The following is a 23,055-nucleotide window of genomic DNA, read 5'->3' on the forward strand; positions in this document are numbered from 1 at the left end:
CCTCCTCCACCACCTCCTCCTCCGGCTTGTTCTGGTCCTGACTGCAACTTTGCAATTCTCCCCAGAGAAAACCACCAGAGCAAGCCTCCCCCTTTTACCCACTTATTCAGCCATATAGAGGCAACACAGAGCCAACAGCCACCACCACACTGGAAAATATAGTAGAGTGTGGACGCAGCAGGTGGGGCGGGTTAAATGGAGGCAGGCTGATGAAGGAGAAGGTGGGATTGAGAGAAATGATACAAAGACAAGTTAAAGAAATAAAAAAGTTGAGATTTGGTTAACAGAGGGGTGTGAAAAGCAAAATTTAAGAGGTAGTCGTCCAAAAATAAAGCACTTCAGGAGTTTCTCTGATCCTCCTCCGAGCTGCTTCCTTGGTTATTCCACATGAGACTAAGAGCATCACACACACATTATCTGTCTATCTGCATCTGTCTCTCTCTGTCAGTCACCTCCCTCTCTGCCAAATAGTTTCCTCCTGGTGGCCAACAGGGGGCTCTGCGACAGCTGGTGGTATTGTCATCAGGGTTAATACTACGATCCTATTAGGCTGTGCTGCACGACTCAGATCTAAGGCTGGATTAGAGAGCTCTTTGAACAATTGGACAGCGGATTGTTCCAGATCACAAAAAAAGAAAAAAAAAAAATTGCACAACAAGCGACATGAGGTAAAAACCAGAGCAAAACAAAAGCAGGACCTCACGATCCTGGTGACCTCACCAACTCTTCATGTTTCACAGACAAACAGTACACATGATTGAGCGTGATAATGACGGCCGTGAAGGTACATGTGTACACACAGAAATCAGCACACAAACACACCCACACGCAGTCTGTGTTCTCAGATGAGTTTCACTAATCAGATGCAAACACATGACAGATACTGCATTTATATATCTTAAACACAAAACCAAGGGTCATTGATGTTTATTAAAGCTTTTATACATTGTTTGGGCAGTAGTCTAGTATCTGGGTGAAATTTTATCTGGATGTCACAGAGGATTCGGACGCACTGTGTGCTTTTCTGGGAAAAATGGTTCTAGTACAGTTTGTACAGTATAATTAAGTACAGGTATTAGCAGTTGCAAGTCGATGAGCAATTTCCTTACCCTTCTTTATATAAAGGCTCTGTATTCAATTTCGTCTGACATCATTTGACAGCTAAAGAGGCAAGTTGGTTGTGCACACAGCACATACTGTACAGAACATGTTCTTGCATAGTCTGGCTAAATTAGAATACTGAACAATGTAGCCACTATCATACAAACTGTTAATAATGGCCTGTTTTCTGAAGATACACCAGGGGCGCAGGCAAAATGTAGGCCCTCACCTAGAAAACAAAAATGTGTACAAAAACCAAGACCAACAAAATAAGCTTTGAGAAACTTGGTGATGGTATGGACCCAAACAGCAGATATTTTACAGTAATTTCAAAAAGAAGTCAAAAACAAAACCTGTAAAACCTTTGGTTTCCATTCATATCCTTGGATATCACCTCCCACTGTCTATGAAAATGGAAATAATACGTTATTGAATCTGCTCTGTAGTCCTGCAGACAGTAAGACGATGAACGTGCTGTGTTCAGTTGTCTGAACCTGACAACCACAATTACACTATGTGACCATATCAGCAATTCACTGACAGAAAGGATATTTTCTATTCTGGTGGAATTATCCGATTTGATTTCTTTGTGGTTTATATCTTTGAAGTTTCAAATAATCATTTCCCTTTGAAATTAAAAAATGTTTTTCTGTCTTCCGTCACTAGGAAATGCCTCTTTTGAGTTCTAAGATCTTTTTTGTTGCCTTTATCTTACAAATAATTTTTCTTCTCCAAAATAAAACAAATTAGATAAACACTGTTATGCCCCAGTCTAGGGGTGCCTGGAGCATAACTAGAAAGGGCCCCATCTTCCCCCGAGTCCCAAGTAGCCACATACAACAAGTTTTAGATTTTGAATGAAAAGAAAATCAAATCAATTTTATTTGTATAGCCCAAAGTCACAAAGTACATTTGCCTCTGAGGGCTTTACAATCTGTACAGGGAGTGACACCCTCTGTCCTTAGACCCTCGGTTCGAGTGAGGAAAAACTTGCCCACAAAAAACCTTTAACAGGGAAAAAATGTGGAAGAAACCTCAGGAAGAGCCACAGAGGAGGGATCCCTCTCCCAGGACGGACAGACGTGCAATGGATGTCACGTGTACAGGACAAATCAACACAAACATATTGTACAATTACAATGACTGACAAAATGACAATGGATCACAATAAATGATAAAATGACCACAGTAGCAGATATGGTAGTGAGAATGACAGTAATAATATGTAGTGGACGTCGTGCAGGATCACATGATTTATTCACAAAACTCACAGAGATCAAACAACTATAACTAAGGTATTAGCTTTAAGGTGGACCAAGGCCAAACAACAACCAAAACAATTCTATCCGGAAAATGAATCACTTAGCTCAGAAAACAAATAACAATGGACTTACCTCCCTAACTAACAAAACAGGAGAAAACAAGATCGACTCAAAATGGCAGTCAAGCCCTACTATTCAAACAAAAACTACCTCCAATATAGAACAAAGGACTTCACAAAAGGTGGTGTGGCTGGTGGGGAGAGGATGAGGAAATGCTGGTTGCCCACAAGGCAGCCGCCATCTTGGCTCCTTATATTTCAGGTGGTTCCCAGCTGCAGCCAATCACAGGCTAGGGCCTGGAATCACTCCACCAATTATCTCTTGGGGATGGCACATCCCTATTTACATGTGAAACTGCCAACAAAAAAACACAGGGCACACAAGCAAACACACAGCAGACTACAAAAATATGACCACAGTCATAACAACATAAACACACATAATCACATTGGAATGTACAATTTATTTATTTTTTTAATCGTTTCAAAGAAGTTTTACTAACTCCATGCATGACTTCACAAAGATTGCTTGACTTAACACGATGCTGTCTACCTTAAAGCCTGTGAAAATGTATACATCATATCAAAGTTGAGCGTCATCCATAACATCCTGAGATCAAAGAACAGCCCATTTGGCTGTTTAAATAATTTCCCAAGACTGTGTAGAGGTGACAGATCATGTTTTGATTGACATCTCCCTCAGAAATTCTGACAGGAAGATAAGCGGTGGCAGAGGCAGCAGCAAAACATATTTGAATCTATCTGAATTACACCTGAAGCTTTCATGAAGGTTCAATAATGACTACAGATAGCTCTGGCTTATGACTGATTAAAATATCTATTGATTTGTTTGTAGTTGTTAGTTAAAACTTTTTTAACATGCTTATTGAGCCTAACTGCTTGTATGCTTAAAATGTTTTGTTGTCATGCTCATTTTTGTATTCTTAGTATTTGTACTTTTCAGTCCACAGAGAAGGTCACCTCAGTATAACAAAGTGCTATATTTATCTGCAGCACTGACTTGGAGATTGGGGTGGGTGGTGACTGTACAGAATGCACATTTGGTTTACAGGTTTAAAAATCATGGTTTTGGTTATGAGTAATAAATATGTTGACTTACCATAGACCTTTTGTGTATTAAACTAAGATAATCTTTCCCGAACATGTGCTGCCAGTGCTTAACGGTAACCATAAAAGAAGTTTAAGGATCCTTTAGTCGCTATAAGCAAATATTGTATATCAAGACCAGATATTCTGGAGAAAAAACACATAGTATGTCATCATTATGTTAATAGAATACATAATATTAGTTGGCATTAATAGCTGAATAGATGTACAAATACATGTTCATTAGGGGCTTGTTGCTGTCCAGCACAGTGATGACAAAAAATAGAAAGCTGTCTATTAGAGCACATAGAGGCAAAACAGGAAGCACAGAAAGAGGGGAATGGAAGGTAAATAACGTAAAAAGGAAAGAGGAAGAAAGGTGTCAGGAGATCAATAAAAAAAAAAACAAAGTATCATTTCAAAGGTCATTTCAATTATAAGGAGAAGAATGAAAAAGCAGTCTTTCAATGTGAGCAACAGAAGGCCGACGTGAGACCTCCATCACCTTGATTACATCAAAGTCTTGCACAATACAAAGATCTTATTCCTTTTCCATTAATTCACAACATAATTCAGTTGATGGGTTCAGTTCTTGACATTGTTACGAAATATGCTTTGTTAATGTCTCTCACACTCGACCATAGACTCTGAAAAGGTGGTTATGCTAGACATGCAAAGTAGAAGAAAAGAAGAGCTATTAGGCTGAGCTACTTTAGTATTAGAATAGGTCTGTGTTCCTTCTAATGATATTCCATGTAAGGTCAATGAAGTACCCTGGAAAGATTTTTGCTGTTATGAGGCAAACATGTTGGATTTCAAGCAGACCAGTGGAAATCTATACTTTGGTCCAATGAGTCCAAATTTAATATTTTTAGTTCCAACCACTGTGTCTTGTTGAGACCGTGAATGGATGGTATCTGCATGTGTGGTTCCCACTATGTGGAGGAGGTGGGGTGGGGGGCTACTAACATTCTGCAGCAACATCCTATCTGGCTTACACTTATTAGGGCCATCATTTGTTTTTTACCAGGACAATGACCAACAACACACCCTCTAGGCTATGTAAGACCTTATTCAGACCAAATAATTCATTCAATCATTTATTCAACCAAAATGCAGGTTTTTCCCTATTGAATGGTGGTAACACGTAAGAATGTATATGTAAACCACAGTTGTTCAGACAAATCAGCATCCCATGATAAATTACTGGCAGCTATGGCATAAACTATGGTGTGGTTTAACACTAGGTGTATGTGACGCTGTGTGAGAAGTGAATGTTTGTTCAATAACAACAATTGTGGCTGCTAAAGTGGTTAGAATAGATGCTGCTAGCAGCATTTAAATCAAAGAAGGGGAGTATGTCAACCTTGAAACGAGAAGGTAAACAATCATCCAATCATCAAACATGCCAAGGATTTTTACTAACTAATTTCAATGATAACTTCCCATGTGGTTCTGTGTAACATACCATCTGAGGTAGGTTAACACCAATACCAATGGAAGTGTTACTTCCCTATATCACCTCAGACATCTGAGGTTTTTTTCAAAACTGCTGCAGTGCAAAACATCTTAATGCATAGCTTATGATATGGTATGGCAAGAGATCCTCCCTGGACAGGATAGCCCTGCAGAGGATTGTGCGATCGGCTGACCGCACTACTGCACTCTGCTCCGTGCAGAGCCTTTCCAACAGGAGATGTGTAAGTGAAGCTTGGGGGATAAAAAGGGATCCCCACCACATCTGCTCGACACATTGAGTAAGTGTTTCCTCCCACAGGCTATCAGCCTCAAGGACAATACAATATAAGGACATTGATCTATGAATATATTATACTATATCTGCACTGTTGTCACTGAATATATTTTTTACTTTACGTTTGGTTTGTTTAGAGCGTACCTTTTGTAATTTCTTGTATTTGTCTCTTGAATCTTGAAAAAACAATTCTTCATTTAATTTTGGCTTTTTATTTGGTTGTGGTTGCTAAAGCCTGGTTACAGCTGGTTTGCGAGTATCTGGAGTCCAAATCATCAAAATTAAACAATCCATAGAAAGCAGCCTAACAAGTACTAGCAAGATTCACTTTTTAATTAGCTAAACAATGTAACAGTTTGCCCGTCGACACTGTGTTCTTTCAAAACCAAACTAAAGACCTTCCTTTTCACTTAAGTTTTTATTAAATGAACATACCATGTTTGTACAGTATGCCTGTTTTTATTCGTGAATGTATATGTGTTTTTATATGCATGTTTATATGCACATTTTTTTGCATATATTGAGTTTGCATGTTCTCCCACATCTGCCTGGATTCTTTCCAGGTGCTATGGCTTCCTCCCACAGTCCAAAGGTACACCACAGGCTAATTGGCGACTCTAAATTGCTGGTAGGTGTGACAATGAGTGTGAATACTTTATTTTCTCTTTGCAAATCCTGTGGTGTCTTATTCTCGCTCAATGAAACTGGAATTGCCCCCCCCCCCCCCGGCGACCATAATGAGGATCAGTGGTTCTGGATGGATGGGTGGATGGATGAATGGATGGGTGGATGGATGGATGGATGGATGGCCAGAAATGTCATCTAGGTGTAAACTAATGTTTTCAGTGCTCAAACATTAGACGACAGAAATAAAGCACCGCATATCAGACAGTGCTCATTGCATTGATTGTTGTTGTGCAGCACGCGGCGTGCACAGAAGTGGTCGGCGTTAAATAGAACAGTGATGAAGGACGCTTATTGGTGATTCTCTGCTGGCTGAGAGATGGATGAGAAGGGAAGGTAGAGGAAGAAGGAGGGATGAGGGGGATGAAGAGTGATGAAAAAGGTCGGGAGTGTGTCATGCTGCTGTGATCATTTGACTCCTCCATCGATGTGAACATGTGATGTGCGAGCAATTGACTGCTGAGTTTCTTCACTCTCTTCAGTCTTGTCTATTTCTGTTTTTACATTATTCTTCTCTGTGAAGCACTTCGGGCTGCATGCCTGCATGAAAGGTGTTTGTGATTTAATTCTGTGCATTTCTGTTTATGTCTGTGTGAGTGTTGTGATTTAATTCTGTGCATTTCTGTTTATGTCTGTGTGAGTGTGTGAATTTATTTATGTATTCTAACCCTGACATCCCTCCACAATCCCCCCACCACCATGAAATAATCCCCTTTCTTCTGCCAATTTTTCCCCTGTTGCTGGATTGGACTGGCAGAGATAATCTGGGATTAGAGAGAGCAGTCAGGCATGTTGTGCTCCTCATTCATTTAGACGGGGCAGACATGTCCATCATCCGCAGGTCATCTGCTGTAGGCCTCAACATATTCCATTGCATATCACCTGAGGGCAACATTGAGCAGATTTGGGCACTTTGCATGCTAAACTGAGAGTGAGAATAAATGTGCTGGGCTGTGGTGGCCCAGCTAATCACGTCCTCGTCAACATAAGACATAACACAAGACATACTCCAATGAGATGAATTACACTGATCGTCAACCCTTTACTCTCTCTCTAGCAATTTCCAATGCATTTTCAAGTACGTGCATTATTCCATCATTGTACAATGTTCCTGTAACAAAATGTCTGTGTATTTTATGATATATTGTCTCAGGACGCAGGAATGATGAAGCTCTTTGACTTACTCTGCTCCTTTTCTTGTTTTTTCCTCATAAATCTAGCAACAGGACTCTTGTTATCCATCTTTTCATTCTGACACTTGTTCTTGCTTTTTGTAGCTCTCTGCATGTGTTAAGAGACACACAGGCAAACGAGGATGAGGATAAAATTGTTAGGAATTGTCATTGGGGGGAAGTAATTTTTTTTAACTTAATTATATTGCAGCCTTTGGGAATTGGAAATGTTTGTAGGTCGATGCTCATCACTAAGAATTTGAGTGATCCGTTTCCTCTTTAAGACGAGGATTCACAATCAAAGGTCAGTCTCAGATGAGCAGTCTCCTCACACCAGAGGCGTTCCCCTGTGCCTTGTTACTGTACTGGAGCTCGTGATCCTGGAGCCAAGGGGTCTCATTAAACATCAATATGTGCATTAATTTAACTATCATTGGCCAAGTACCTCATACAGAGGAGTTATGCAAATCTTTCACCTGGATGCTTAACATCAATGCAAGCAAAAGAGGTCATGTAAAGAAATGGATGGACTGTTGTTATTTCAGATTTAAGGAGATTGACGTAGGTTTATGCTCAGTCAATTCCAGGTCTAAATCATTTGAAATAGATAAATTACTTAAAAATTCTACATCAAGTTTTCATTTCATCCACATTTTATTTTCTGCCTACCGGCATCACCCGACTCTGCAGCTTCTCTCAGCTGTGAAAGTGCAAGTTTAATTGAATTACATAGTAACCAAAGTAAATACTGGACCTATTTTTTATTTATTTATTTATTTTCACAAATCACTAATCTTCCAAACATTCTGACACTAAAATTTTCAACAGACAAATCAGGAAAAAATATATATTTCTCAAGTCTTAGCAGCAACAATGACGCAGCTATTTGTTCTCTCTGTTGCAGTAGCAATGCTAATATGATCTTTAAATGATTATAAATTCTGACATTTACTTGTAAGCTGACTTACCTCTGCCAATAACGTCAGACACTTCCAAAGGAGGTAGGAGGATTTGAGCCACAGCAGCCCATGAGTCATCATTTTTGTTGTGTCCCCTGGCAACATCTGCTATATACTATACCACACTATTTATACCAACATTTAAAAAGGACAATAGTTACATGAAGTGCTTGTTGTGCCTCTTTCTAATCCACATAATTTCAGTAACTCATAGATGACATCAATCCACATCGTTTTAACGTTGTACAGGCAACTTATATGAACTCTACTTTCAAGCCAAACATACTTACTTTTGTGTTGTTTTTAGGCCTATTGCTTCTAGTGCTGCCTACATAAAGTTGACATTGACAAACTCATGCAAACCTAAAACAAGCACAGCTCTTGCACTGCATGTAGATCATTCTACCAGATGTGGCTCAAATGCTAAACACTAAATTTTGAACTATATAGACCTATATTTTCTTGTATAAATCGTCGCAGGTGCATACGTGAGAGGTGGACACCCACAACTGCTTCAATTTCACTTTTGTAGCCTTTGAATTCTGTCTCTTCACTGCAGCTGCTCACAACAACAAATTAATATTCATCTCTACAGAGAGCCTCTTCTGATGTTTTTAGTTTGACATCCACTGAAATGAACTGTTTTGAGCATAATCATCAGTTGATCAATAATAACTGAATCTTTTTTTTAAATAGAATCATCTGCAATAACAAAGATTATTATGGAGGCATATTTCTTGGAATCAAAACAGATGCACACATGTGACTGGTTCTTTCCCAGACCCATACTGAGAGCCCAAAAGCTGCCAGTGGACATTATCTGTTTGTGCTACTCTTCTTGTACTTTTGAGCCAGTGATCTACTTTTTACTTTGTTACATTTATCATCTATACCTTTGCTTCCAGCAACAATCTCTGGCCACACCTGGCTGTATGATTTATACCAAAATGTGAAAAAGAAAGCAGTTACATGAAGTGGTCGCTGTGCCTGAGCTTTTTAAAACCTCCTCTTCTAACCTCCTCAAGTACACTCAAGTAAACCAGCAAACATTTTAATGTCGATCAGACTTTCTATCCAGGAGGTCGAGTAGTCTAGTGGAGGGTTTTTTCTGACATCAGTCTTTCAACCTATATTGTTTCAATTGCCCATAGACGTCATTAATCCATGTTGTATGGACTACATTATGAAATGACACTAAATTAAGTCATGTTGTGACTCCTGTGATGTCTATTGGACTTTGTAGTTTGAATGAATGTTTGCTGGTCTTTTGGATTTAGTCCCCCCAGCTGTTTTGGTTTAGCCTCAGTGCTATCATCAATCTTGTTTCCAGACACAACAGACAACTATTTCAAACAGAAAAGCTATAAAAACACACTGCACGCTATCTGTCCTGCACCAAACCACAGACAGACAAAGACAAAGTGATACCACTAACCATAGTGGAGCACAGCAGCAAAAGGGCCTGATATTTCCCTTAGGAGCTGATGGAGTCCAGAACAGAGCTACTTTGCCAGACCAACTTTATAAGGTGATAATATGTAAATGTTGCTTGTCTCCAAGACCAAAATCAATTAAATATATTGATATAAAAGAAATAGTTCAACTTGTTATATGTCCCCAAATTGGAGATTAATGTGGTTATATAAACATACCTAGAGTACATACACACTCCAATTAGCCACTGAGCCTCAGAAACTGTACACATTATTCAGGCAACGCTGACATTGTTTTTCACTCATTCATTATTCATTATTAGTTTAGTAGTAAGGCAAGTAAGGACAGTAGATAGTAGGGGAGTAAGGATAGTAAGGTATGCTACATTTTAAGGACAGGACAGTTGTGTTTTGAATACCAAACCAAGAGACAACCTCCATCTCTGTGGCTGTGAAGTGAAGACAATGAAGTGCTTTGAAGGGGCACTTAAAGCTGGCTATAAAACAAGGCAATCTAGACACAATATTAAAATGTCCACAAATTTGCAGCATGACCCATGATAAGAACAGTTTTAATCTCTAGAGCTTATTTCCATTAACATTAGCATCCAAGCTTATTATAAATTACCGTACATCGTGATGTGAATGCTATACTGATAAATACAGTACGTGATACGTGAACAGGAATGCATTAATGCGCTAATGTCATAGACAGTAAAAAATACAGATGTAGCATCCGTGACGTCACCTACAGGTTTTTGAAGAGCTATAGGGAAACTTAGAGTGTGTTGGCTCTGGCTGCCACCATCTTGGCAGTCCTGCCTCTGCAGCCTCCCAGCTAATCTAAAAATCGGCAAAGACGTAGACCAGTAAACTTCAGGTGGGCTGAATGATACCTGGGTGCTCAAACAAGCCATCTGTGATGGTAACCATCCGTCAATCAAATCATGCTGTTAATTATGCATAACTTTAAGCCTTTAATAATTTATAATGTTTATTTCTGCTGTGAAATTGTACATTTTAATATGGAGACTGACATGTTCTGTAGCCAGCCTCAAGTGGACTTTTGACAGTTTTTGGCACTTCTGCATTTATTTCGCTTTACAGCCACAGAGGCTGCTGGCTTGGTTACGATACTATTTTTAATTGAATTTGAGTAGGATATAATATACACAAAATTATTACATAACCAGACTGCCTCGCATGTTTTTTTTAATACTAACAGTCTCTTAAAAATATTGTGTGTTCAAGGTTTTTCCCAAGAGTGAGTCTTCTAGAGGATAAAGGGAGGTGTTATAGTAGTGACAGAGCTGTCATTCAAACCTGGCAGATATTTATTTGAGCAGAGTGAAGCATCTTACAACCGGTTTGTTTTTATTTTAGTTCCCATGAAACAGAAAGGGTTGTTTTGATCAAAACAGGTTGAACAGTGAGGGAGATGTCACTCAAAGAATCCTGGGAAGAGATGTAATTGGTGAAATGTGACAGTGTCAGTGTGGCTGTACCAGGGCTGAAGCTTTAAAGTGTATGGGCATTTGTTCATTCTCATAATATAATGCTTAGAAATACGTAAAGTAATGATTGTAAATAACCACGGTATTACATTTCCTACTATAGAGCGTGTAGTAGGTAATTGGACGTTTAAATAGCGTTGGATTGCTGCTAATATGCTGTGATTGCTGAGTGACTGTACTCACATTTGCATCAAATTATCACCATGCAGCTTTTCTCTGTTTTCACAATGAAAGATATGCTGCAGGTTCAGAGTGTATGCATACATTTCACTATCCATGGTCCTGTGCCGTAATCCACAGTCCTGTAATTATCACAGTGTCAGCACCTCTGCATCATAAAATATATCCAGAAAAGAATGTAATCAACAGATGCTGTGTCCACCCACTGTATTTCTACTGTACTGTACTGGAGGTTGCACTGTACTGTTTAGACTCCCACTGAATTGAAATGAGTTCATTTCAACAATATGTTCAAACTTGAATCCATGATCACTCATCCTTTCAGATGGAGAGATGATTCCAGGGAATAAAAAATGATGAGCTGGTGCACACTCACAGGGTGTTATCATGCTCTCTCTACAGCCTAGTGTCCGTGGCTGATGCACAATTTGACCGCAAAATGAAGTAACACATTTTATTATGAACAAATAAGCTTATAGTGTAGTGCGTGTCTTTTGTGTGGGTATCGGTGTGTGTAGGGGAGAGAGACAGAGCTCCAGGTTTCTTCAGACTCCAAGAGTTCCCCCTGCATCTCTTTCACTTTGTCATTAGCTCGGAAACAGCTGATGGAGAAACACTGTGCCACTGGTCCAACAGCGCAGCGCACTCACCTCAATGAGGAGGCAGAGACCTGTTTCTCCTTCTCTTTAAGATAACAAGTTTCTCTTCTTTCTTTCTTTCTTTCTTTCTTTCTTTCTTTCTTTCTTTCTTTTTTTTCCCTGGCTGCAGCATGAGCGCTGAATGCAGCAGTTATTACAGCGCTGACGGGGTGTCTGTGGACGGATTCTCCTGCCCCAAACCGGGAAATGCCGTCCTCGCTGTCTACTGCTGCGGATTTAATGATTTTAAGTATTGCTGTGATGATCCCAACAGTTTTTTCCCGTATGAGTACGGATACATGTGGTGGCTGAGGTAAGGGCAGTTTTCCATGTGGTTAAAAGTATTTTTTTTTTAATTTCCATTTTTTATTCTTTCATCACTAATATTTCCTAAAGATTCTGAAGATATTTGATCAATAAGTAGCTTGTTTTGTTCAACATTTTAAACTATTTTAATGAACTAAAATCCTTTAGAAAGTTGGGGGTTTTTTTATCTGTTGCTGGAGTCCTTTGTACTTATCCATTGACTAATTCACTGAGCTGGATCATTGTATTGACTCAGTTAGTTAGTTCTGTTTATTTTATTTTATTTCATTCCATTCCATTCCATTTCCTCTCCTCTCCTCTCCTCTCAGTATCGGCGCTCTGGTTGGTCTGTCCATTGCAGCAGTGGTCCTCCTTGCCTTCCTCATCACAGTATGTGTCCTCTGCTACCTCTTCATCGCCACCAAACCCAGTTGCCTTGACAACGGCCTACCCCTCAGAGCACCAGGTAAATGTGTGTGTGAATATTGTACTATACAATGATAACAGGATATCGTTTCATTCTGATGGGGGTTTTTTTTCTGGAAGAATTCAATTCAGAGGAAATCCCTGCAATCAGCAGCACCTTCAGGTTTTTAATCCACTTCTGTTTGTTTGCTTTTCAGCAGGAGATCCCAGGGAGGGATCCAGTCGCACCGGTCCACAGGGATTCAGAAAACACTTCATGAGCAGGAAGTTGGACTGTGATAACCAACCGCCAGCTCCTGAGCTCTTGTTTCAAAGGTGTTTCACAGCTAACGTCACCAGCGTGAAAGTGGAAAGTCCCTCGTAGTCCTTTGGAAGACCTCTATTTCAAAAGTGGGACCAGCAGCGCAGAGATCAAGAAAGCCTGTGAATCTTGAAGCAGCTGCCAGAGGACTGCTATGAACAGATATCTGCATATGATAGAGAAACTGTAGACAAAGGGCCAAGATCTTGGCAAGTCACATTTGATTTGGCTCAAACTAACAGACCATTTGGAGAACAAAAGAGGAAGAACGCATCGGCTGAAATGCAATCACGGAATCATCTGTCGCCTGACAATTTTGCTTTTTATTAGCTTTTTAAAAAGTTATCTACATTTAAAGATTCTGCAGAAATCTGTTTACAGAGATTATCAGAATGTGTATTTCTGACCATTTTTGCGTATAAGGTTGCTAATCAGACTGCCTTGGCCTGGGTATCTGCTTTCTGGATACATTGAAAACCCAGAAACATTGACCTTTGCCCCCAGAGGCTAAATCGTCATTAGACGATAGCAGATGGGTAGCTGACACACAATGAAGGCTTGATGAATGAATGAATGCATGAATGAATTTCATCATGCACTAAATTTCTCTCTGTCTCATGACTGTTTTAGCACATCTGCCACCTTTTACTCAGGGACTGAAGGATTTGTGGGAAGGATCTACAGTCAGATGAAACTTTTCTCAACAGAAAAATGGTTATTCATTCAAATGCTTAAAATGATCTATGTTTATGTTTTGTAATCATGCCAGTACTGATTTGACCGAGATCTGTGTCCCATTAACAGTCAAAGCTGCTTTTCTTTAAAGGTCCAGGGTGTACAGAATATAGCAAAAATGGAATATAATATGCATAATTATGTTTTAATTAATGTATGCTCACCTGAAAATAAGAATCATTATGTCTTTCTTACCTAAGAATGAGCCTTTTATATCTACAGATGCCTAAGAGGTCCTCTGAACTGCCATGTGTCCAAAGTAGCCTGCAATGGACAAACCAAACACTGGCTCTAAATACAGTCATTCGCATCTTTTGCACGTTTCACAGCCACTGTAGTTTCTCATTCACAATAAGAAGGAAAGGGTGAGGTGAGGGGGTAACCATCACCATCAATCCATCAATCTGGTTCTTTACCTATAACCATGTTTCTCTCAATGTAACCAATTTTGTTCAGAGACATTTCTGCCATTTTTGTCTTTAAATTGATAGACAACATTTAAGATAGAACACTGGGAACTGACATTCAAATGTATCCAGTGATGCAGAGGGTGTGCCAATGCAGGGGGCTTTGGCGAAACAAAATGCTGGGTTGTCCAGCAAAAAAGTTGATCCTGGCTCAGCCTTTTCGGCAAAGCACTGGAGTAGCACAACTGTTTACCTCAGTTGTGCTGATGAAAGTTCATATATTTGCTGCTGTTTTCATTTCTAAGTAAAATTCAGCCTCAGAGTATTTTCAACAGCAGTGCAGTGTTTGCTTCATTGATAGCATTTCAAAGCTCATCTCAGCAATCCCCCACCAAGGTGGCCTCTTGCATTGTTTTAACGCATGTCTGTATTTGATCTGAGCACCTGCTGAACCATTGAAGTCATAGGGGTCAATGGTTAAGTCAATAGCTTTCGTGTGTGATACACAGGCAGCTTCTGAGAGACGGGTACTGTTGAAACTGTAGCTTTCAGTACTTTTCTGAGGTTATTCAGTGTTACATTGTGGTCCAGGTGAAGGTGAAAACAAGTTTATTAAGTGTTGAAAAGACCATTTCATGCACCGTCTTTGCCAGAAACCTTCTACAAAGCTGCAATCAGTGTGTATATTGAATATGAAGTTTCAGTCTGAGTTAGAGAAATTTAAGTGAATCCCATAGTCTCCACAGACACTTTGTGGTGATTGTGGTGCGGTGGCAAGATTGTAACAAAAAGAGAAAACTTGGTAGCTGCCCACAATCTGCTGCTAGCCAGCTGTCAGCAGGATATACCTAAGGACCTGCATGAGACAGCCAAAAACATGAACCAGCTCAGTGGAAGAGCACTACTTGATTTGTATAATTCTACTGAAGCTTCATATTTAACTTCTGCTGAACTGTAGAATGCAAGACATTGGATTTTCTTTCTCCATCTGTTACATATAAATGGCAATAGGAAGGACTCAATTGTAGATTAACCTCTTGTCAGTCTTATCTAGTTTGCAGTACATTTGGATTTCACATCAACACTGGCAGTATGATGTCAATAAATGTTATACCAGCCTTTTGTCTTTTGTCTGAAGAGTTCTGATTGCTTTAAAGTGTCACTGTATAAAACGATGCATACATAAGAGAAATGTGTCCTTACATTTCTGTGGACACATACACTGTATGCCCTTGTTTTTGTAACTCAGAATGGTAGCTTAAGTATTTAAAATTCATGCAAATTGTCGGGTCTTATATTCATGATAAAGTTTTGCTTGTGTAATTGTTGTACAGAAAAATGACCTCAACACAGTCTGTTATCTTTTCCGTTAAAATGTGCTGCAAAACTGAGAAGTAAAGCTGAAAGAGCCTCATTCATGTTCATAAATGTGCTGCCTTATTTATTTATGTTTGGAAGATTTTTTGTTGTACTGCATTACAGTATGTCAATGTAAATGCCTGCATCAAGGTATGTGTAGTACTACTGCAGCATATAAAACATGGGCATTTCAAAGTATGAAAGAGGAAAATAAGGCAGAGGATTCACTTTATTTTCATATCATGTCCGCTCTGTTAGATGGCAATGTTTTTCAAATGTGCTGCATGAATGTACATACTGGTTTATTCACACAGGTCTTGAAAGAGCATCAATAAAATCGGAATCAAAAGACATAATCTATTTATTATGAAGTGATGAAGTGACCCAATGGCATAGTGGAAAAGAAACAAACAAGGTGCAGCTCATATAATTTATGTTGTGTGGAGCTGTGAAAAACAACAGGATTTTGATGCACTTGCACTCAGATTATCTACAAAAGAATATCAACATGGAAACTGCCACTGGGCATTAAATCTTAAAAATAACACAATTATAATTATTTCTTCTCTGTTTTTGCAGCCATTAGAGCAGCACATGTAGAGGGTACTATCGTGAAATGCCTTCTCTCTCTCCCTTTACCTTCGCTTTAACGCCATGTCGGTGAGAAGGGATCTGTGATTAGATGGGTCAGTGACACTGAAAGTCAGACAGTTCAGATTTGTTGCTGGCTTTGTGTTTTAATATTTTTCTGCAGAGGAAAGCCAGCAGGAGCATTTCTGTAAATGCATGTGCTAAAAAACTCAGTGAAGAAGATAACAGATGACAATTTTCTTTGTGTGAGGATGAAATTGGATAAAGAACTTCACTTGTTAAACCTCCACTAGCATGCATTAAGCTTCAAACTACGTGGACAGAATACACTATGTGAATGTATTCAAAGGACGATGAGAACTATCTGTTAAATGAAAACGGCCAAGTGCAAAATGTGTATAATGCTGTCATAAATGAATGTACTGTAAATTTTCTTTTTTCTTTCTTTTTCTTTTTTTTTTTTTTTACAAGGCATAGATTTGATGGGCTGGCAAATGGAGTATTAAAGCCTTATACACAATTACAGAACTGACATGGGAGACTTCAGTGCCATCCATGGATCTGATTACATAAATAGAAAACTGGGAACCAAGAAACCATACACAAATTATTAGAAGTAGAGAGGAGGATAGAAAAGGAGAGGGGAACGTAGTCTGACTATTTTGGATGAGTAGAGAATGTAGAGATGTTTTTAAAAACAGACATTTAAGATTTAAGATTTAACCTCCACCCTCCTCATTCTAGTAATTTTCATACAGTTCCTAAATGATAGCGTATGCTGGTTGGAGCTCATTAAAAAAAGTTCCGCAAAGATGTTCAATTGAGATGAAAGAGCATTTCACACTTAATGATGATGTAAAAGAAGAAACTGATGGTAATTCAGCAAATAACTGTACACTTTGAAAATGTCACTTTGAAGTTACTTTTTTCCCTCCATAGAAATATCTTTATGATCTTTGTGTTTCAAAGGGCTTAGTTCATGTATCGTCATTGTAAATGTTTTTTTTTAATGAAATAAAAAATAAATAAATTAAGCTTGTATTTTTCTTATTCAGAGAGGATTCCTGGTGATCCTTTGTGTAAAAGGCTCTTTTCTTGGCAGAAAATTCACGATTAAATGTGCATTAATATGGACTGAGACCAGTCCTCACAGTACTAACTGAGCAAAGAAAAAATATGAGCAAAGGAATTTTACCTACATGTATGCACAGCGTGTAGACTATGCGGAGTGTTTTGTTTCTTGTGTGATTACAGTGCCACTATCTGGCCTCAGAGCACAGCGCAGGTACGCGCAACAATTCTCATTCTCAATTCATACAAATATTTTCTTGGTCACTGTCAATGAATTCCCACTTTCTTTTTATGACTGATTATTGAAAGATTAAATGTCTATTGCAGTAAAACTCACAAAGATACTGATCATGTTTACATTCATTCCTGAGTGGAAAGAGTGAAAAGGGAATTAGGAGTAGAAACCTAATAAAGTTACTTATTAACATCTCTGTCTTAACGTGGTGCAGGAAGAGTAACATTATGGCCTGCAACCTTTGCCCAGCAAATGTCTTTATTTTTTCAGAAGGAGCTGAAGAGGAAGACAAAAACAGCAGGTTAAAGCCAGGACGAGGAGGCAAACACCAACTCTGTCAATTATCCTATTTTGTACAAGTAAGTCAGTCTAGATTATTTTTGGTTTGTATGCGTGTGTTGTTGTAGACTGTATAAATCAACAGGAGGATAGCTATGTGTGCCTTAGAGCTGTAGGTAGAACACTATTTGGTATGTTGTGGTCATATGAATGTTTTACTGAGACACAGCTACTGTTCTGATATGCATCACCAGATACATTTTACCCATAGTATTATCTACCGAAACACTGTATATCTACTGTCTGGATTATTATCTATATAACAAGTATGTTCATACTATGTTTAAAGTTAATTAGTAAGCAGCTCAGGACTATAATCGTGAACATTGCTCAAGACCTGGCTAGTCAACTCCCTAATATCATGTGACAGTTACAATAGCGGACTGTTTTAAGTTTATTTTTATTCAGGTCAACTTATTTGTGAATTTGTTCTTTTAGTACCACAAAGATGTGTTTATTGGTTTCGGTGAAGGCACCTGTTGGATTACAGTTTTATTATCTTATCATCCTGTAATATGTAATGAAAGATTATCAGACAATTCAGAGCTTACTAAATTCTGCTCTGGAGGAGATTTATTAGTACCCAAAATAAAGAGTTAATAGTAATCAATTAATAAATAAAATCAATAAATGATAAAGTCTAATATCTGGTATGATAAAGTCTAATCAAATTTCATAAATAGAAGAAACAATCAAATGAAAGGAAATAGAAATTAGAACAAAAAAGGCCTTATTATACCTATTTATTTTATTTTAATTTGACCAATCATCTCTGGACATGCATTCATGGTTACTTTTAAAACTTATTGATAGTCACAAAGGCATTTGTTAATAATTTATTAATCAATAAAAAGATGTCTCATCAGCCATACATTAAATGATAGATTCACATTATGTGCAGAGTTAAGAGGTCCTTTTTTCTATTCTTGCTGTGAAAACATCCCTTCCAAATACAAAACAAGAGATTGGGACAATACTGCAGTCTTTACTTTGTGTAAAAATACATTTTAAAGTTCAGTAAGTTTTCAAATCATTTTTTTAGTGCAAATGTATCCATCCATGCATGGTGTTTTCTTGCTACGCTAAGGAACAAAAGGGACTCTCTACCACAAACTGACCTCAGTATTTAATACACCCTCACCTAGCACACCCCCTACCAAATGTAATCAGCTGGTGTTTTGACTTCTTTAGGTTTTCCTTCAGGACACAGAGATGGACCGGTGGAGCTGCAGCGTCTTTGTGGTGTTTTTTCTTTGTGGAGCTTTTATCAGAGAAGCACATCCGGCTACTATATCTGATGTCGGGGGACACAAAAGCTCTCAAAGACACCTGCTTCAGAATGACGATCACCCAAACAGTAATAGCACTGACATGAGAAGTAAGTTGTAAAAGCTGACCCACTCTCATGGGTATCGTACCATCATCTAACTATTTACAACCAGGTGTGTCTGAGGAACTTTGAACTTCATAAAACGTCATTTACAGGAAGTCTGATGCACTGCTGTTAACCTCTCTGTCTTTATAGTTACTTGTAGATGCAATAAACTATTTTCCTGCTCTCTTCCCAGTGGCAACCAACCCAGATGGGGACTCAAAGCCTTTGGACTGGTCCTATCTGGCTGCAGGACTGGGCACAGCTCTCACCGTTTCACTCCTCATCGTAGTGACTGTCAAGTTTCGCCTCTTCCATCGCTTCTTGGCCAGCTACAGGCACTCTCTGCTCGAGGAGACTGACGGGGTCAGCCAGTATGGCCAGGAGGATGTGTCCTTTCCTAACAGTGTGATGGGTAGAATGGGAACAGTTGGAAGGACTCTGGATGACGATGATGATGGCTTCATAGAGGATAACTATATTCAGGCCAGTGAGAAAGACAGGGCAGAGAGAGAAAGAGAAGAGGAGGAGGGAGGGGAAGAGACAGAAGACAGTGACGAGGATCTTGAATTCACTATTGGGTGATTAGATACAGGGACTAAAAAACAGCTCGTATATAGCTAAGATAAAAATGACACTATAGAGAAGATGATTCGGAACCTTTCTGGTTTGTGACCCCTTAAAATGAATCATTGTCCGCTGGCAACCTCTTGTCACCCCTTGTATATGTCTATGAACTGTCACTCATGAACCGGTCACACCAAAGAGAGATCCACTAAAAATGCCTTATATTGTTTCATTTAAATAATAGTTACAGGTCAGAATATCTATTGATCACAAAATGTTTTCTATTCTATTTAATAATTTCCTCTAAGATTAATGTGTGACCCCTTGGAGAGATTCTGCACAGTAGATGTAAGATTGATGTTAAAACTGAATGAGCCACAGCTCCCAAAGCTGGAAAACTGCACATTTTAATAGTATGATGTGGTGAAAGTAATAACCAAAATGTGAAAACAGACATAAAATGTTACTGCTTGTCACCGAGTTCATTTGAGTCTGTAGTTGTAAGCACATCCCATCACAAACTCATCGAAGGAAAAAGTAGAGATTATATAGAGACACTGGATTATAGATCTTAAAACTTTATTGGATTGAAACAAGCAATGTTTTTACCATACTTGGTCTTGACTACACCTTGCTGATCACATTTAATTATTTCATTTAATGTAAACTCTAACTATTCTCCAAAAAGATCAGTTAAAGTCAGTGTAAAATAAGAATAAATATAGGTTCTGAGTTTGTCAGACCAAAGAAGAAAGTATTATTAACCACCCAGCCAAATTTGAATAATTAAACATATCGACAAGTTCATGAAATAAGGTGTAAAATCAGGTAAAAATGAGCAGTAATCTCAGCTCCAGGACTGTGAGGGCGTGTTCAATGAATGTGCTAAAGCCACGTCAACTTGCGTGAGACGTCAAGCAGCAATTTTGAAGTGACTGAAACGTGTCAGATGAGTTCAGAAAATGACATGACTAAGTTTGAAACACTCTGCTAGGTGTGCAGGGGTATGCTCAGGGTCATCGAGTCATCCTTTAGCATCACCCGAAAAAATCCTGGACTGAAAACTGGTGAAAAACTGTTTTAACCTCTAACTCCACAGTTCAGTAGTAAATTACGTCTTTTCACAAGTTTTCAGCAACTATTTTCCAACATATTTAATGTATTTTGAAACAAATCTCAGGAATTTACACTGACTTTAGGATTTTCCTTTTATGCAGAATTTAAGCTGTTCCCATTAAAACTCAAATCTGTAAGATTTTTGAATTTAGATATTGAGCTTGTATGTATATGTAAGTTGTTGGAAATTGCTGTTCACACATGCTAATGAGAATACATGCCAATCACATGAGTAAGTAAAGTACTCACATTTAGTTACAAATGCAAGGTTGGTTGATTTTGACAGTGGATCAACAACAAAGACGGGAAACATCCTGATACTTCATCTGTGTAGTAGTCTGAACATGCAGAAGTTACATCTTAAAAAGTGTCCAATGAGTGTAAGGTAGCAGAAAGTATTTGAATACATTTACATGTATAGTATGAAATTGTTTTATTTGAAATGCACTTCATGAATAAATTCATATTCATTCATTCTTCCATCTGCTTTGCCAGTCTTGATCTTGAATCTGTGATAAAGAACAGAAAACACAGAAATATATGCAACACAGCAATGTTTTGATTTGATGTGGATGCTTACAAAGTCTATACTTTCAACCACAAGTCAGGTGGATGAAAATGGTGCTTTCAGCCTGTAGAAACATGCAGAAGATGTGATCATCAGATTGCTGAGCCAGTGCAGCAGTCTCTTGTTCTGTTACAAACTATTTGCAGGTATTCTTTTGATGATTTTGAACAGAAATCATTTTTATGCTGATGGAAAACAAAAACACAAAGATCCCCTAACAGCCAAGACTAGGGGCACTGATGATTTCCTGAATTAAAATCTTTGTTTTCCACAAATCTAATCTCTGATCTTTTTTTCTCTCAGTGATTCTGCCCATTCAGATTTGCTCCATTCAGATCAGACTGGTCCTGCTGGAGGATGTCTCTCTCCTAGCCTGGCTCATCTGTCCTCCTGAGACACTGAACACCCTGACAGCTCGGCTTCCCAGCATCCTCGCTCGGCTCATTCTCATCATCCTTCTCCTCCTCTGCTCCCTTCTTTTTTTAAGGTAGATGAGCATGTTGTAGCCCACCACAGCTAGAGCCATGCCTACCCCAGCAGCCATCAGCATCAGACTAGACACCAACATTTCCTTGCTGTCATGACCTTGGCTGCCGATTATGGCCATGCAAAGAAGCACCGTCCCACAGAGAGTCACTGCCAGCCCCACAGCTAAGATCAATGCCGGGTCAGCCCTCCCGCCACTTTTCAGCTGGTCGATCCGACGTCGGCTGTGCACACAGTTCATGTCCTGGATGGCAGAGCTAAGCAGCTGCTTGAGCAGAACAGCCAGGGCTAAGAGGCAGAGTGTAGTCCCTACACCAAGGCGCCACTCTCCGGACAGGCTTGTGGTGCTGGAGAGGAGGCCCACACCACCAAGGCCCAGCGCCAGTATGATGGCCACTGAAGCACAGTAGCACAATAGGGAATGACGTGGCTCTTGGAACCACCACAGTTCCACTTGATCTTCCACAAAGTGTCGCTGCATCAGGGTGGGGTCCAGGTAGAGACCTGGATGGTGATGGATAGTGTGGTGGGGCTGGTAGAAGGTCTGCATCTCAGGCATAGCAGCGGTCACACCTCAGCCAGGCTCAAAACCAGACACCTTGGAAGATTTGGGTGTATGATGTGAGTACAAGCATATAACAGGGTCACAATTATGGTAACTGTAGGAACATCCTGTGCTTCATCTCCACTTCTGTGAAAACAGTTACTCACTTGGCATTAGAGTTGTTAGTGTCCATCCATCTGCATCCCATCACAGAACCTCAGTCAAAGCATCGCAACGGTTGGTTTGGAACCACAACAGTTGTTTCCATCCTTAGAGCTGGTGTTCCATGTGAAAATAATCCAGCTTTCAGGAAAATATTCCAGCAGCCAAACTGTAAATTTCATATGCTTACTCTCTGTAAGCAGGCTGACGTTCACGGTGGAGGCAGAAAAACAGGAAGCACCAAGCATAGAGAAGCAGAGACTTCTGTGTAATACTCACTGTCAGCAGAGAAGTTACGATGATGTTGTGTTGGCTACGTAGCCCATCCACGTCTGCACATGATCACCAGTGACTGTACCAGTGTCACAGATTGATAATCTGTGTGCTCTTCACATTCTCTAACTCAGTGCCAGGCAGAACAGAGGACCCCCACCTCCTCCTCCTCCTCCTCCTCCTCTCATCACACGGGGACACCATCTTGTCTGGTTAAGTGGGAAAAAGACGGGTCACAATAGCAGTGTTGGATCATAGTTTGGACAGAGATTGGCGACATTGTCCACGGTGCCCCCACACAGACAATGGGCTGGCCGGTCAACACAATGACTGTG

The 23,055-nt window shown here is 39.4% G+C and overlaps 3 protein-coding genes across 5 annotated transcripts; 2 read left to right on the top strand and 1 right to left on the bottom strand.

The window, feature by feature from the left end:
- Positions 1–11,748: 11,748 nt before the first annotated feature.
- On the top strand, positions 11,749–15,776 carry shisal2a (shisa like 2A). Of its 2 annotated transcripts, none has more exons than XM_010750668.3 (3): positions 11,749–12,175; positions 12,498–12,634; positions 12,792–15,776. In XM_010750668.3, exons 1-3 carry the CDS (start codon positions 11,994–11,996, stop codon positions 12,956–12,958), a joined length of 486 nt encoding a protein of 161 aa, XP_010748970.1. In that variant the 5' UTR covers positions 11,749–11,993; the 3' UTR covers positions 12,959–15,776. The 2 variants fall into 2 exon arrangements, with proteins under 2 accessions (XP_010748970.1, XP_019134921.1); XM_019279376.2 differs by having other exon boundaries at positions 12,795–15,776.
- A 1,770-nt stretch (positions 15,777–17,546) lies between these two features.
- On the top strand, positions 17,547–21,168 carry LOC104934903 (leucine-rich repeat-containing protein 19-like). The gene is made up of 3 exons (XM_010750666.3): positions 17,547–17,652; positions 18,824–19,010; positions 19,201–21,168. Exons 2-3 carry the CDS (start codon positions 18,845–18,847, stop codon positions 19,587–19,589), a joined length of 555 nt encoding a protein of 184 aa, XP_010748968.2. The 5' UTR covers positions 17,547–17,652; positions 18,824–18,844; the 3' UTR covers positions 19,590–21,168.
- A 219-nt stretch (positions 21,169–21,387) lies between these two features.
- tmem125b (transmembrane protein 125b) lies at positions 21,388–23,055 on the bottom strand. Of its 2 annotated transcripts, XM_019279265.2 has the most exons (3): positions 22,727–23,055; positions 22,453–22,561; positions 21,388–22,339 (listed from the first exon to the last, which is right to left on the bottom strand). In XM_019279265.2, exon 3 carries the CDS (start codon positions 22,298–22,300, stop codon positions 21,587–21,589), a length of 714 nt encoding a protein of 237 aa, XP_019134810.2. In that variant the 5' UTR covers positions 22,301–22,339; positions 22,453–22,561; positions 22,727–23,055; the 3' UTR covers positions 21,388–21,586. The 2 variants fall into 2 exon arrangements, with proteins under 2 accessions (XP_019134810.2, XP_019134804.2); XM_019279259.2 differs by having other exon boundaries at positions 22,453–23,055.

Source organism: Larimichthys crocea, chromosome XII, assembly GCF_000972845.2.
Source record: "Larimichthys crocea isolate SSNF chromosome XII, L_crocea_2.0, whole genome shotgun sequence".
Lineage (NCBI taxonomy): Eukaryota > Metazoa > Chordata > Actinopteri > Sciaenidae > Larimichthys > Larimichthys crocea.

Excerpts from the sequence above, each read along its gene's own strand:
- LOC104934903 (XM_010750666.3), top strand. The coding sequence starts at position 18,845 with ATGGACCGGTGGAGCTGCAGCGTCTTTGTGGTGTTTTTTCTTTGTGGA. Across the intron at positions 19,011-19,200 it reads TAATAGCACTGACATGAGAA|TGGCAACCAACCCAGATGGG; the intron begins GTAAGTTGTAAA and ends CTCTCTTCCCAG.
- tmem125b (XM_019279265.2), bottom strand. The coding sequence starts at position 22,300 with ATGCCTGAGATGCAGACCTTCTACCAGCCCCACCACACTATCCATCAC.
- shisal2a (XM_010750668.3), top strand. The coding sequence starts at position 11,994 with ATGAGCGCTGAATGCAGCAGTTATTACAGCGCTGACGGGGTGTCTGTG. Across the intron at positions 12,176-12,497 it reads GGATACATGTGGTGGCTGAG|TATCGGCGCTCTGGTTGGTC; the intron begins GTAAGGGCAGTT and ends CTCTCCTCTCAG. Across the intron at positions 12,635-12,791 it reads CCTACCCCTCAGAGCACCAG|CAGGAGATCCCAGGGAGGGA; the intron begins GTAAATGTGTGT and ends TTTGCTTTTCAG.